Source organism: Neomonachus schauinslandi, chromosome X, assembly GCF_002201575.2.
Source record: "Neomonachus schauinslandi chromosome X, ASM220157v2, whole genome shotgun sequence".
NCBI lineage: Eukaryota > Metazoa > Chordata > Mammalia > Carnivora > Phocidae > Neomonachus > Neomonachus schauinslandi.
Genome location: NC_058419.1, coordinates 98,728,566 through 98,744,155, shown reverse-complemented (window position 1 = coordinate 98,744,155; position 15,590 = coordinate 98,728,566). Strand labels below are relative to the sequence as shown.

Sequence of the window (15,590 nt, the reverse complement as noted above, 5' to 3'; positions counted from 1 at the left end):
CCCACCTAAAGCTTCCCAAGTGCAAAATGAGGGTTCAAGAAATATGAAAAATTGTTTTAAAAAGAGAGTTGATAATTAATGTATCCTGCCTTGTTTGGAGTATAAGTAGAATAGGGTATGGTATGGATGACAGACTAATAAAAATATATGCATGTTTAAAGGTGTGGGATCTGGAGCCAGATTTCCTGGGTTTGATTTTTGGTTGCATTGCCAATCAGCTATGTGACCTTGAGAAAGTTTTCAATCACACCAAGCCTCAGATTACTAATTTTCAAAATTGGGATAATAAGAGCACCTGTTTCTTTAGGTGGTTGGAAATCATGAATACAATATAATTGCTTACCACATTGCCTGGCACACAGTATGAACTCACTAAACATTAACAGCTAGTTAGTACTAAAATCTCACATTTAGGCACATTCAGAACAAAGACTTCAAACCCTACTGCAAGAAGCCAATAGTCACCTCATTTGCCTCATCTAATTCCTGCTGTCTATCATCCTCTAATAGGTATCATAAGTACAGAAAGGGTGTGCTTTTGGAAATCCAGGAATGAAGGACTGAGGTTACAGCCAATATTTAGGATTTAGAAAAATATAAAATGAATTTTATTTTAATTTTATTTTTATAAGACAAAATAGACTTTATTTTTTTATTATGTTCAGTTAGCCACTGTATAGTACATCATTAGTTTTTGATGTAGTGTTCAACGATTCATTAGTTACGTATAACACCCTGTGCTCATCACAAAATCCAGAAGTAAGACTTTAACTTCCAAATTATTTACATGAGATTAACAACAGTAGTTTTAAACTAACTGATCTAGCGATCGCATACATTGCTAAAAAATAGTATGATCAGAAAAGCTATATTATGGGGTAAGGAGGACAGACCTTAATCACTAAATAATAGACCTCAATTCTCATACTTTTCCTCCTTCCTCTGTAATCCATGCATGCATGCAGACATCCATACGACCTGCCTATAGATACACCATTGAAAACAGCAATTAAAGTGAACACCAAGAAAATCTAATAAATAATTACAAAATGCTTTTAGCCTGACAAAAATTAATGAAAAAGAAGAGAATAGGAATATTGGGAGAGAGAGATGAGGTGGAAGTTTTCAGGCGCGGCACAGAGGAAGTGATATGCATGTCAATGTGATATTCCATTCTACTGATTATCCTCCTGCTCAAACATCACTGTTATTCTTATCATAAGCCTAATTTGTTCTATGTTCCCTTTCTAGTTCCTTTTGCCCTAATTTTAAAGAAAGAGCTACAGGATTAATATTGAAAAGTCATTTCCTTAACCATTTTAATTCTGAGCATTTCATCTGCAGCTACCACCAATGTGCTCTTTCCGCATTGCTTACTCTGAGTCTGAGGATTTACAATGCAGTCTTTCCATCTCTTCCATCTAGATATTCCCAAGCCAGGGAAAACAAGTGCCACACTTGCCCAATCTCCTTGCTACTGTCTGCATTTGCTCTAGCCTCTAGGATAGCTACTGGAGTCAAACTTCCTTGGAATCTAGGAAAAGAGGGGAAAGAGTTTGGCAGACAGATCAAGATGAAAAGCCAGAGTCTATTGATTACTATCTAATTTACTTTAGGCAACTCCTTAACCTCATTGAACACAATGGAATATTACTTAGCCATCAGAAAGGATGAACACCCACCATTTGCATCGGAATGGATGGAACTGGAGGGGATTATGCTGAGTGAAATAAGTCAAGCAGAGAAAGACAATTATCATAGGGCTTCACTCATATGTGGAATATAAGGAATAGCGCAAAGGATCACAGGGGAAGGGAGGGAAAATTGAAGGGGAAGAAATCAGAAAGGGAGACAAACCATGAGAGACTCTGGACTCTGGGAAACAAACTGAGGGTACAGAAGGGACGGGGATGGGAGGATGGGGAAACCCGGGGATGGGTACTAAGGAGGGCATGTGATGTGATGAGCACTGGATGTCATATGCAACTAATGAATCATTGAGCACTACATCAAAAACTAATGATGTATTATATGCTGGCTAACTGAACATAATATTTAAAAAAAGAAAACAGAGAGGGAGAAATCATTCAATCAGTCAATCAATCAATCCCTCCAGGACAGGTTTAGTACTGGATTTAAATGAGATAATACATTAGAATCAGCTACCACAATGCTTAGAGTTGGTAAGTGGTGAGGAAATGCTGATTTTTCTTCTATTTCTGACATTATCACCCTATCATTCAATTCTTAGACTAAGATCCATGGAAATAGTCCCTCTGGGCATCAGTATTTATTCCCAAAACTTTTGATAATCACATCATATATCTTCTAATTACTAAACATTCCTAGTGTGCCAAAACTATAGAACATCATATAAAAATATCAAATACCAACTGGGTGGCTCAGTTGGTTAAGCATCTGACTCTTGGTTTCGGCTCAGGTCTTGATCTCAGATTGGTGAGGTCAAGCCCCGAGTTGGACTCCACACTCAGCAGGGAGTCTGCTTGAGATTCTTTCCCCCTCCCCTCTGCTCTCTCTCTCTCAAATAAATAAATAAAATAATAAATAAATAAAGCTTTTTACAAAAAATCCAATTTAGTAGTTTTCTCATTCTCACTAGATGATCTAGATCTTTAATTGTTAATGGAATCTAAAATATTATCCAGTATAAATTATCTCTGCCATATGAAGTTCCATTAAATAACAGAGTACTACCAGTTGTACCACTAGAAATCATTTTGCTCATAACAGAACTATTAAACATAAAATTATAGCATACTGTAGTTACCAGTTTTATATTCCTTAGAAAGAGACACAGTGCCATATTCAACCTTATTTTGAATATGAGAATGGATTTATAGTCTTGCATTTTGTTATAAGATACATGAATATATTTTTCAAGAAAAATTACTTTCTTAAAATTCATACTATCATATCTGTTGTGGCTTTCTTCTGAAAAATTTTCCCCTAAAATACATTCTAAAATGTTTTATATATGTAAATAATTCATTTACATTATTAATGTTGCATTACCTATTACCTATTCAAGGAAACTGAAATTAATTGGTATTGGTTTAGAAAAACAGATACTTTACATGAGACTAATTCCTTAAGTGAGAGATAGAGTCATCTGTTTTCCTTTTTTTCTTTTTCTTTACCTTCCCCAGAGCCAGAAACTTCTAATAAAGAAGCATTATAGGACAAATTAAGAATAAAAAAATAAAGCTAGTGTCTCTAAGATTATGGCGTCTTAGATAGTTATATTTCAGTAGATGTACTGATGTACTTGAAAATGAGGCTGTGATATTTTGAGCAATGTAATGTTACTGAATTAGTACTCAGTGATTTTTAATGAACCAATTAGTAATCTCTTAGCTGGAATAACTTGATTTGTTAAGAGAACATGAGCATGGATTTATTATCATTATTATTATTATTATTATTTTAATTACATTAATGACATATCTAGTATATAATGTTATCCTTGTAATCTGCTGCTTGTTTATAGCATATTGATGGGAAATTATATGCCTTCTCAAGTAGATTTTAAAAAATTAAAACTGAGCATCATGCATATAAAACTGTCGAATATAAAGAGTGATATTGTCCTTTTCTAATTTAACTTGCCCCTTCCTTATATCAAAAGAATGTTATTATCACACAAATCAGTCTTATTTAGCTTGGAGACATGTATTATACAATAATAACAGCTAAGGTCATTCATATAATTCTAGGTACCAGATATTATTCTAAGTGATTTTTATCCAATTATGTGTCCCATGTTTTTATCATCCCTGTAAGACAGATATCCTCATTATCATTGTCCTGATTTCATACTTGGGGAAACTGAGGCATAAAATGGTTAAGTAACTTCTGCCAAGTTATTCACCTTGCAAATGATAGAGCTATGTTTTCATCCTAGGCAGTCTGGCTGCAGTGTCTATAATATACAGCCTCTATATTAGAGATATTAATACACTTAAATATGCATAAGAGAGATATGTCTGTTTTGTATAACTGCACAACATAAGGCACATAAATAGAAACTTACACTGTTGTGTGTAAGTGTATGTGTATGTGTGTATACTCAGTTGAGTTCCAGGTTTTAGCCCTCTGGTGGCACTTGAATTCAACCTATTACATTTTAAAGACTACTACCACAAGGCTTGCTTTAAAAATACACACACACATACACAATAGTTAGGTCCTCCTATATGTTCTTACTGTTTGAAAGCAGTGTGAAGACTGGGTCATTTTAGCAATAAATGCTAGTCAGAACAGTGTTTAATATGGGGTTTTGAGCATTAGTAGAAGGTTCAAGTGACTTTTTTCTGCATGGCTTAGTTTCTTTGACTGTTTTTAACTTTTCTCTCATGGATCCTTCCTATCTGGATATTTTCTCTTGGAACATATTGATCATCTTGCTGTGTTTTGACTATTTTCTTACGAATCTTTCCTATCTGGATAGTCTCTCTTGGAACATATTTGTCATCATGCTGTATATGTGATATTGTCACGGGATCTCCCACTTGAGAGAATACATGTTTTTCTCCCATTGTTCCTATTCTGTGCCCCTTGAAGGACAAGTAAGGTCTATATGGAATCCAAAAACAGAGAAAGTACAGTTTCTCTAGGCCTTCTCTCTCCTTTCTTAATAAGAATCTTGGAAGAAAGATTAAATTGTAAGGCCAGTTTTAAAAAAGGGCTAACCAGACCTAATTTAGCCTGTGACTGAGGCCAGAGGGCAAAAAGTCCTTATAATTTATATTAAGTTCACTGTGACTCACAAGGCCACAGTTCTGCACACAAATTTAAGAATAGAGTCTTATGATTACAGATAGTATAGTTTGCCCAGCTTGTCCACTCTTCATATATTCCTCACAAATTGATCACCCTGTGGCAGGTACCCAGCTAAAAATTTGATTCCATCAAATGGATTTCCTTTTCCACATAAGCGAGGGTTACAAGCTTGATTCTTATGGACATATCTAGGTATGACTCCTGGTGGCATCTTCTGTGATATTTACAAAGATTCTAGCTAGGATTACAATCATTGAGGAATTTTAACAGGAAATGAAACAGGGATAGAAGGAAAGAACAAATGTCAGAGGTAGTAAGAGGATACCAGAGATAATATCTCTCCAAGTAAGCTGCCTTATAGACGTGTTCCTTCTTCATCTATGAGTTGTTTCCTTGTCCCTACTCATAATTTTTTGTTTATTTAAGTTGTCAGATTCATGTCTCTGCAAGGAAGCAATGATGAGGCTTCCATGTGTGATAAAACTAGTCAGAATTGTTTAAAGTGTCTGCTTAAAAAAATAAAGTGTCTGGCCCCCCCCAAAATTACAGAGCATCAGTTACGTACTAAGTACTTGGCTAGGCAGTGGAGAAACACAGAAGAGGTCTCTCTGGTTCTCTGGCTGTAGCATAGTATTTTTTCATGATTATAATGTTTATCTTTATCGCCATAGCCATCAAACATTCATTAATCACTTATTAGGGTCAAAGGAAATAAAATAGAATTTCAAAGCAGTAACTAATAACGTATTTTTAATCCTACTAAAGATGGAAGAGAGCCAACTAGTCACTAAAAGCATGACTTGATCCCATGGCATTCTTTGGCTTTTCAGAATCCTGCTCCCCTTCCCAATTATTGCATTTCTATCTTAGTACTGTCTATTTTTCAAAATCCAACTTTGCTTCCCAATTGCCCAGTCTCACAATCTATTAATTCAAGCCCTTTGCTCAATTTCCTAAATTTAGTCCTGCTGGTTCTGCTGTTGATTTCTGAAATGTGTCCTACACCTGTTAACAATTTTCATTGACACTGCCTCCATTCAGGCTCTATATACTTTCTGCAGTATCCTCCTACCATGACTTCTGGCCTCCTATTCATCTGTGCTCTGATTTATCTTACAAGATATATCTTCCTAAAAAATTTAGATAGATTTTCCTAAATCACTACTCTTCAGTTTAATTTCTCATCAACAATGGCTCCCTACTACTCATTAAGTGACTCCAAATGCCTGAGTTCAAGACCCTCCATGATCAGGTTGTACTCATCTAGCTCTGAGGATAGCACAACACATGATCTAGGCAAGTGACATACTCTACACTTTTCCCACCTCATTTCCTTTGCCCAACCAAGTCACTGTTTTTAATATTCTCAAGTCATTTGTCATATTCTGCCTGGTACAATGGTCACTCGGTTTCCATGTCTTTATCTGCTGTACTAACATGTGAGTTTCCTGAGGAAGATTCCATATACAGTAGGTCTCTGTATTCTTCAGAGCACTCATTGTGCTTTAGTAAGTGTTTGTTCAATGATATGGAACAGAATGCAATGGGATGAAATGAAATGTCAAATCCTTTAGCAGGATCACACCTAAACCCTCCCCATTACATGAGCATCTAGATCATTTTAAAGGTCACCAGAAGAGATTTCCCAATCTTAGCAACCCAAATGTTTGGGATTAACTAAGCTTCAAGGAAAGGATAGGTGACTCAGCTTCTAAGAGGTCATTTAATTTGTATTAATCAGTACTTAACCTAGAACATTCACTCAAGTCAGAATGTAGCACACATGTCATATTTATATCTGCAGATTCTAATAACTTGTTGGTAAGGACTTTGTTGATGCTGTTACTAAGCCAATGTAGCTAATAACAAAAGTCTAAATCTCTCAGAAGAATTGGAAACTTGGCTAGTACACTAAGCCTTAACCTTCATCTCAGGCTGACTGTGCTTTGAGACAAAATGTTCCTCAGTCAAATACTTCCCTTTTGATTAAAAGACCCTCCCAAATAGCCAACTTCTTTCCCATTAATGAATATCCAAGCCCACAACAGACCTTTATTCCTCAATAATATTGTGACTCCTTCAAGGGGAATCCTTTCATTCCTTATCAACATCACTAATAAAGTCTGTCTCTTAATATAAATATATTTTATATATATTTATATTATATATATATAACCAACCAGAATTATTTCTGACATGTTCCTTCACAAAGGGAAGGAGAAGTTCAATTTATTCATTCCAAGAGAATAACTTTTGGGTGACTCAGATCTAAAGTAAACCTGTAAATTCTCTCCCCAAAGCAATAGCTGTGAAGAATGATTGGTTTTTCCAAATTTTGCAGCAAACTGACCTTCTCCCAGTTAGCCAGAGTTAACACTTTGCCTACAATGAGTAGTAACCACCAATATAGGATCGATTGTTCTACCTTGCCTATTGGCGGATTCAGTAAAAGTGACTTATCTCTATGGCATTTCACAGTGGTTGTACCTCTAGCCTGCCTCATAATAAAATGCTGTTGAAATGACGATACCAAAGGGTCTTGTTACGAAACACAGAGGAGCGTATCTGTAATATTCTTGGTGTACTTGCAAGATTTGCAAACTTTTTTTCTGTCCTTCAACCCAAGGAGAGCAAGAGAAAGGGAGAGAAGGAGGGAAAGAGGGAGGGAGAGAGAGAGAGAGAGAACAAGCCAGAGTCCTCTGACCTGAGCAGAATTTAAATGGATTCCCGGCAACAAAATCTATGTCTCTTCTTTGATTTTGTCATCTGTAATCAACTCTCAGAAAAATAAAGAAGATGAGTAAGGGATTTAATGTCTATCTATACATAGCTAAAACCCCTAAATGTTAACTTAGGTAAGGAGTGTGGTGATGAAGCTGGGTGGAGTTGCTTTTTTCAGTACCAAGGTTACTGATGTATTTTGTTGTCAGGAGAAATTTCCTTATTTTCATTCACCTACAATTCTTGGGAAGAAAAGTGGCAAAGTGAATCAGTAACTACTTAAATCGGGCTTTAGTTTGAACCCAGTTACCTAAAGAAAGAACATTTGTCTTTTTCTGTTTTATGAAGCATGGCAAGAATAACAACAAAAAATGTACTCCTTTTAGTGTGTACTTTTAAGAAAATATGTTTCCCATTTAAATAAATTCAACTATAGAGAACAAAGTGATGGTTGTCAGAGGGGAGGTGGGTCAGGAGAGGGGTGAAATAGGTGATGGGAATTAAGAAGTGCACTTGCTGTGATGAGCACGTGGTGTTGTATGGAAGTGTTGAATTACTATATTGTACACCTGAAACTAATATGACACTGTTTGTTAACTACACTGGAATTTAAATAAAAACTTAAAAATAAATAAATAAACTCAACTCCTTTATAAATTGTTTGATTTTGTTAAATCATTTTTTTCTCCCCATAATTATGTCAAGTAACAAAAGAGTATCAATTGTCAGGCTTTCTCTTAGCTATGTTTTTCCCTTATTTTAATTTTATAAAAAAAAATAATATAGCCTGAAGTGGGTTTAAACAGTTAAAGGTAGAAGTTGGACTCACTCTCTGGGCCAGCAAACCAATTCCTTCCATTTCTTTTTATGCACTTATATGAGTAAGTCCTGGATGTAAAAGATTACATAATCAATCAACTTTCATATAATTCTGTTGCTTTTTGTTTCAAATTATTCTCTTCAAAGCAATTTCATATTCATCAGAAATGGCACATTTTCAAATAATGGACAATCTATTCAAATTTTATGACAATATTAGTCAAATATTTTCCATTCCATTCACTCTGTATCTTCCAGAGTAACGTGCAAAACATTTCAGGTAACTGTCAGAATATGAAGATTCTAGATGGCCTATCTATGCTGAATGAAGGGTCTATTCAGGGTTTCAAGCTGACACGTTTCCTTGCAGTAGCCCTAAGTCATTCACACCCATGGCTAGCCTCACATTATTCTGCCACTTCCCTTTTGGAGTCCTGGCTTCCTGGCTTCCTTCTCATACTCCAGGCATCCAGTGCCAACATCATTCCCTCTGATTTTCAGTGTTACCAGCCTTAGTCTTGCCCTTTCCTGAAAAGCTTCGCATTCTAAAACTAATGGAAACATTAAAATTGACATTATTTCCAATGGGAAAATGTGGACAACATGAGAATTAAGTAATTTCTGAAAATTACACATTTAGTTAGTGGCAAAGCTGAAGAGTACTCTGGCTTCCAGGGCAAGAAGGTTGTCTTGGGTTGAGTTCCTGTCCAAACAGACCTTGAGCCAAGGATTCAGGTGCAACGAGTTTATTTGGGAAATGATCTCAGGAGGCATTATGAGAGTGGGAATGTGAGACAGTTTACCTCATGGACACCTGCGGCTCAGTGTTGCTGGGAAACCTTTGAGAGACTATGGGAATTAAGAAACACCTTGGAATTGTCTCACCATGGGGCAAGGATTCTAGGGGATTTATCTAGCATCTCCCATTCCTTGTTGGCTAACTGATGACAGGTGTGGCAGCACTAACTGCTTCCTTCCCACCCTCAAACTGGCTGAGACTCTGTTGTGGCAGCAAATGTCCTCAGATACAGAGAAGCCATTAGTGTATACAGAAACTGTCTGCATGCAACTTCCAGTGCAGGCCAAGGGAGCGTGTGATCCACACATGAATATATGTGATCCTGTTTGAGGTCTAGCACTGGATCTAACTTCTTTATCAGATGTTCAGTTAAAATCTACATGACCAAATTAGCATCTTTGCATCACAACTTTCACATGAAAATTAGAATACAGTTGACATTTTATTTTTCCCCCAATAGTGTAGTGGATGGAGATGACCATAGCTAGAGCTCTCCCTAAACTGCTTGATTGTAAACTGCTATGGCCAAAGGACAGCTGTGGGGGCATCAAAAGCAGGGCCACTTGTCATTGAACCAGAAGCTCATTAAATAAGAAAAGAACTCTGGGACTTAGAAAGAACAGTATCTTGCATCTGCACAGAGTATGAAACTAGCTCTGACAAAATATTATAAAAAGAAAATAAAGTTGAGTGAGATGCAGATTTAGGAGAAATGAGTTGAGGGAGCAGATAATCCCTTTCAAAGCCACAAATCCAAGAACCACAGAATCCTAAGTACAGTTGTCAAATCAAATCCAGGATGCCAACTAAGATCTGAATTTCAGATAAACAATGAGTAGTTTGAGACATACTTCCACTAAAAACAGTATTTGTTGCTTATCTGAAATTTAAATTTAACTAAGCTTCTTGTATTTTTATTTCCTAAATCTGGCAAGCCTAACCTGAACCAATTATGAAGGTTACTCTGTGTATGTATGTATGTATGTATGTATGTATGTATGTATGTATGTTTCTTTATGGACTGAGCAAGCTCTTGTTCCTACAATAAAACCCAGAGCTAATTTTATAATGGTTATTAGAATGAAGCACCTTCAAAACTCCTGGTCAGAAATAACTGTCACTATTTGCAGGCAACATGACTTTAACCATGGAAGATCCTGAAGACACCACCAAAAACTATTAGAACTAATAAATTCAGTGAAGTTGCAAGGTACAAAAACAATACACAGAAATCATTTATATACATTTACAACTATCAGAAAGAGAAATTAAAAAAACAACCCAATTTACAATTGCTTCAGAAAGAATAAAGTACCTAGGGATAAATTTAACCTAGAAGGTAAAAGATCTGTACATTAAAAACTACTAAGATACTAATGAAACAAATTGAAGAAGACACAAATAAATCGAGAGGTATTTCATGCTCATGGATTGGAAGAACTAATATTAAAATGTCCATATTGCCTAAAGCAATCTACAGATTCGATGCAATCCCCATCTAAATTCCAATGGCATTTTTCACAGAACTAGAACAAACAATTCTAAAATTTATATAGAGCCACAAAAGACCTCAAAGAGCCAAAGCAATGATGATAAAGAACAAAGCTGGAGGCATGACTCTCTCTGGTTTCAAACTATATTACAAAGCTATGGTAATCAAAATGGTATGTTTTGGCATTAAAAAAACAGAGACAACATTAATGGAATATAATAAAAATCCCAGAAATAAACCCGTGCATATGTATTAAATTAATTTACAACAAAGGAGGCAAGAATATACAATGGAGGAAAGGACAACTCTTTTCAATAAATGGTGTTGAGAAAATGGCAGGACCACATTAAAAGAATGAAACTGGACTACTGTCTTATACCATACACAAAAATTAACTCAAAACAGATTAAGACTTGATGTACGACCTGAAACCATGAAATTCCTAGAAGAATACCTAGGTGGTAAGCTCCATGACAGCAGTCTTGGTGATTTTTTTTTTTATTTTGACTCTAAAAGCAAAGGTAATAAAAGCAAAAATAAACAAGTAGGACTACATCAAAGTAAAAAGCTTCTGCACAGAAAAGGAAACCATCAACAAAATGAAAAGACAACCTACAGAATGGGAGAAAATATTTGCAAATCATATACCCAATAAGGAGTTAATATCCAAAATATATAAAGAACTTATACAACCCAACAACAAAAACACAATCAGATTTTAAAATAGGCAAAGGATCTGAACAGACATTTTTCCAAAGAAGACATCCAGATGGCCAACAGGCACATGAAAATATGCTCAGTATCACTCATCAACAGGGAAATGCAAATCAAAACCATAACAAGCTATCACTTCACATTTACTAAAATGCCTATTATCAAAAAGATATGGAATAAGAAATGTTGGTGAGGATGTAGAGGAAAGAGAGAGTGCTTGTGCACTGTTGGTAGGAAAGTAAACTGGTCAACCACTCTGGAAAACAGTGTGACGGTTTCTCAAAAAATTAAAAATAGAACTACTATATGATCCAGCAATTCCATTTCTGGGTATTTGCTCAAAGAAACAAATGAACAAAACAAAACTTATAGATGCAGAGAACTGAATGGTGGATGCCATAGGGGAGGTGGGTTAGGGGGTGGGCCAAGTGGCTGAAGGGAGTCACGAAGTACAAACTTCCAGTTAGAAAACAGTAGGCCACCTGGATGTAACATATTGCACAGTACTACAGTCAATAATATTGTAGTGCATATTTGTAAGTTGCCAGGAGAGTCAATCTTAAAAGTTCTCAGCACAAAAAAAAAAAAATTGTATGGTAACTCTGTATGGTAACAAATGGTAACTAGACTTATTTTGCTGATCATTTTTCAGTGTATACAAATTTCAAATCATTATGTTATATACCTAAAACTTACACAACGTTATATGTCAATTAACATTTAAAACATGGATGCTGAAGGAAAAAAAAAAAGAAATATTCCTTTAGAAATTCTTTTTTTTTTTTTTTTAAAGATTTTATTTATTTATTTGAGAGAGAGAGCACGAGCAGGGGGAAGAGACAGAGGGAGAGGGAGAAACAGACTCCCTGGTGAGCAGGGAGCCTGATGCGGGACTCGATCCCAAGACCCTGAGATCATGACCTGAGCCGAAGGCAGACGCTTAACCGACTGAGCCACTCAGGCATCCCTCCTTTAGAAATTCTAATCACAGAAACAACAAATGCTTTCTGGCAACCAAAGAGCATAATTTGTAAATGTATAAATAAACTGAAAAAAGATGGAAATATTATAAACGATGAATTCTGTATTTTATAGAAAAGCAATGTTACAGGTGTTCATTTTAATCAAGCTTGGCCTGTTCTAAGACTATGAATTGAAGGTAAAAACATGTAAAAAATCTTGTCTTATGAGTTAAATTTGCATTGCAAGTAATCCCTACAGAGTCCCTCTTCTAAGAAACCAAAACTTTAATAAATCACATATCTAGCATTGTTCTCATCCAGGAATACGTTTGATTTTTTTTTTCAAATATGAAAAGCCAAGGTATGCCGTATTTGAAAAAACAAGCATTCCAAAAAATATTAGGTAAGAAAGACTTTCAAACTCTTCTTAATTGAAGCTTTAATTCTTTCTTCTCTGTAAACCATGATATATGTAGGTATGTATGTATGTGTGTATGTAATACACATATGTACATGGAGTTTGTTCTCCAGTAGAAAGCAAATAGCATAAAATATACTAACCTTATGTTGTTGTACTTGGTGTTTTAGGTCTTCAATATCAGGTCCAAGGGGCTCTTTCTCCATTTTCCTTATTCTCTCTTCTGTTTTGGTTAGCCAATCATTTAACTCTTTCAGTTGCTGATTCTGGAGATCCATTAGAACTTTATGTAAACTGAAAATTCGAAAGATGTCTATTATTACCTCTATCAAAACAACTTTACTTACTATTATTAAACCTGCAAGATAAAACTGTTGACATTTATGTAATTTATGGCATGTTCACATTGTTTGGCATCTATTAAACATTAAGAAATAAGGGAAGCAAAGCCCATGATCAATCACCTCTGAAGTTATTCTTTCTCCGAATTATAGTTCATACATCCCAATTTTTAGGAAGTTTCACATAGCTAACTAAATGTGAACTTACACTAAAAGTGTAACCCATCTCTGATAACTGAACTAATAGCATATCCTGGCAATTGTTCATTTATATCTCCATTACTTTAATATGTATGGCGATTAAAGATGGCCACAAATTTTTTGCTACTCTTCCCAAGAGTCTATTTCCCATTCTCATGAATATGGACCAGCCTTCTGATTTGTCTTGACCAGTAGAATATGGCAGAAGTGACACTATGAGAGTCCCAAGTATAAATGCTGTAAGAGAACAAGGAAGCATTTATATTGTCTCTTAGAACCTAGATGCCACACTGTAAGAAGACCAGGCTACACTACGGAACGATGAGAGACCATGTTGAGTGGCTCTAGAGGATAAAATGCTGTCTTAAAAGTTGAGCTTCCTGCTGAATGCAGCTCAAAGAGTGACCTCAGCCATATTACAATTGTAGAACAACAATCTAGATGAGCCCTGCCCATATTTCTGATCTACAGAATCATGATATAATAATAAATTATTGTGTTAAGCCATGAAATTTTGGGGTCATTTGTTATACAGAAATAGTAAGTGAAAGAGATGTAATGTTTACAAAGATGTAAACAACAGTGGGTTGGGTAATGAATTTAAAGCCTGACTCTATGCCCTAAAACCAACTTCTTACCTTCTCAATTAGATTTCCAGCATCAGGGACATGGGACAATATGTTGCCTATCAATCACACAACTTCATGGTGAAGATGAAAATTAAACTTGAGGTTATTTCAGCCACTCAACAAAAATTTGAGACTCAAATGAGAAGTGTTAATACTTATTTTGAGGTAAATATTCTTTGGGAAGACATGTTGGAAGCATTCATGGAAATCATAGTATAATGAATGCTGATAAGGAAGACATAATTAGAACTAGGTATTTACTATTCTGATTTATAAAATCTTCACCAGAAGTTTCCATTAATCAGCACATTTAAAAACACAGAATACACACATAATTAAGTGTTTAATATAATCTGGACTACACCATTTACTGGCCCTTTACCTTTCACAGACGCATGTTCCCTGAGGCACCCTGCAATCAAAAGCCTATGGGAATGAGGTTTAATTTATCAAACACAAAAAGTAGACATCTTCTTTTTATGGGAAGCAACACTGATGAAGAAGCATCCAATAAAGCAAAAACTCAAAGTTGCTTGTTTAAGCCTCTCAAAGAATACCATCCTCACATTACAAGGTGCATAAATCATTCACTTTATTGGTTCGGTCTACCCCTTGAGAACTGACCTGATGATAATAAGATTTCATGAGAATTAGCTACAGTATCATTCCTTATTTTCGTTGTTTTTCCTGTCCGGTTTGTCAGTGAAGTAAGCTAAAAATTTCACCTTTCAAAAACTGAAGAAAAGAATCCCACATTGTTATTCACCCTTGAAGAAATGTTTCAACTATAACACACATTTGTTAGAATCAATACGGAATTTCATTTTAAAATATTATTTATTTCCCTTTTGTAACTTTTAGGCAGACATTTCATTCAACAAATATTCACTGACTCCCATTCCTTTGCTGGAAATTCCTGTTGATTAGGATGTCCATGTGGGGGAATATGTGTGAAAAGCTCACCTCTGTATGGCTTTCCTTTGGACTTTAAGAACAATTATTTTTAATATAATGCTCAATAATGTTTTTGCTTTTCCAATGTTGTTACTTTAGATACTCTAATCACTCAGTAATGTCTGGTCAGTAGTTTACTTACGGCTTTCTGCGTAGGTGTTTTACGAAAGGAGTTAACAGGTACTAAAAGGTGCTGTGCTTCCTTTGCTCACTAAGGCCTGCAAAGAGATAGCATCGATATACGCAGGTGAATTACAGGCCAGAGTTACTCAGAGTGAGCAGCAGGGAAGTGAATAGTGGCCCATGGCAATGCCTGAACAGCGGAAGAAGCAACCATGAGGAGGCACTGCTATCAGAAGGTCTGTTTAAAAGCCTGTACAATACAAATGCCCCTTTTCTAAATGTGGTAGAAGAAGGGGTAACTTTAGAAAGTTGGGGTGATAACTAACCCTTGGGTTAAAATATCATTTAAAATTCATTTTTAACTATTTTGGCTAACATGCATTCAACACTTTTTGTGGGCTAATCTTATTAGGAAGCATAAAATGCACTATTTCAGTGGATCCTAAATGATGATATGTAACATTTATGGTTCACAGAATGATTTTTGTGGCACAGGGAAAAACTTATGAAATTATTTTAATATGCTTAGCATATATTTATGTGGCCAAGCAATATGCATACGTGTATGTCTGTATACATACATACATATATATAGTGAGTCTATATATGATTTTAAT

At 35.5% G+C, this 15,590-nt stretch overlaps 1 protein-coding gene across 1 annotated transcript in view; it reads right to left on the bottom strand.

Annotated features, from left to right (window-relative positions):
• Positions 1-15,590, bottom strand: part of DMD (dystrophin) — a 2,077,064-nt gene that overhangs the window by 1,465,066 nt on the left and 596,408 nt on the right. The window contains exon 12 of the mRNA XM_021677947.1: positions 12,869-13,019. Within this exon, the coding sequence (XP_021533622.1) occupies positions 12,869-13,019 (151 nt within the window). The remainder of the gene's footprint in view (positions 1-12,868; positions 13,020-15,590) is intronic.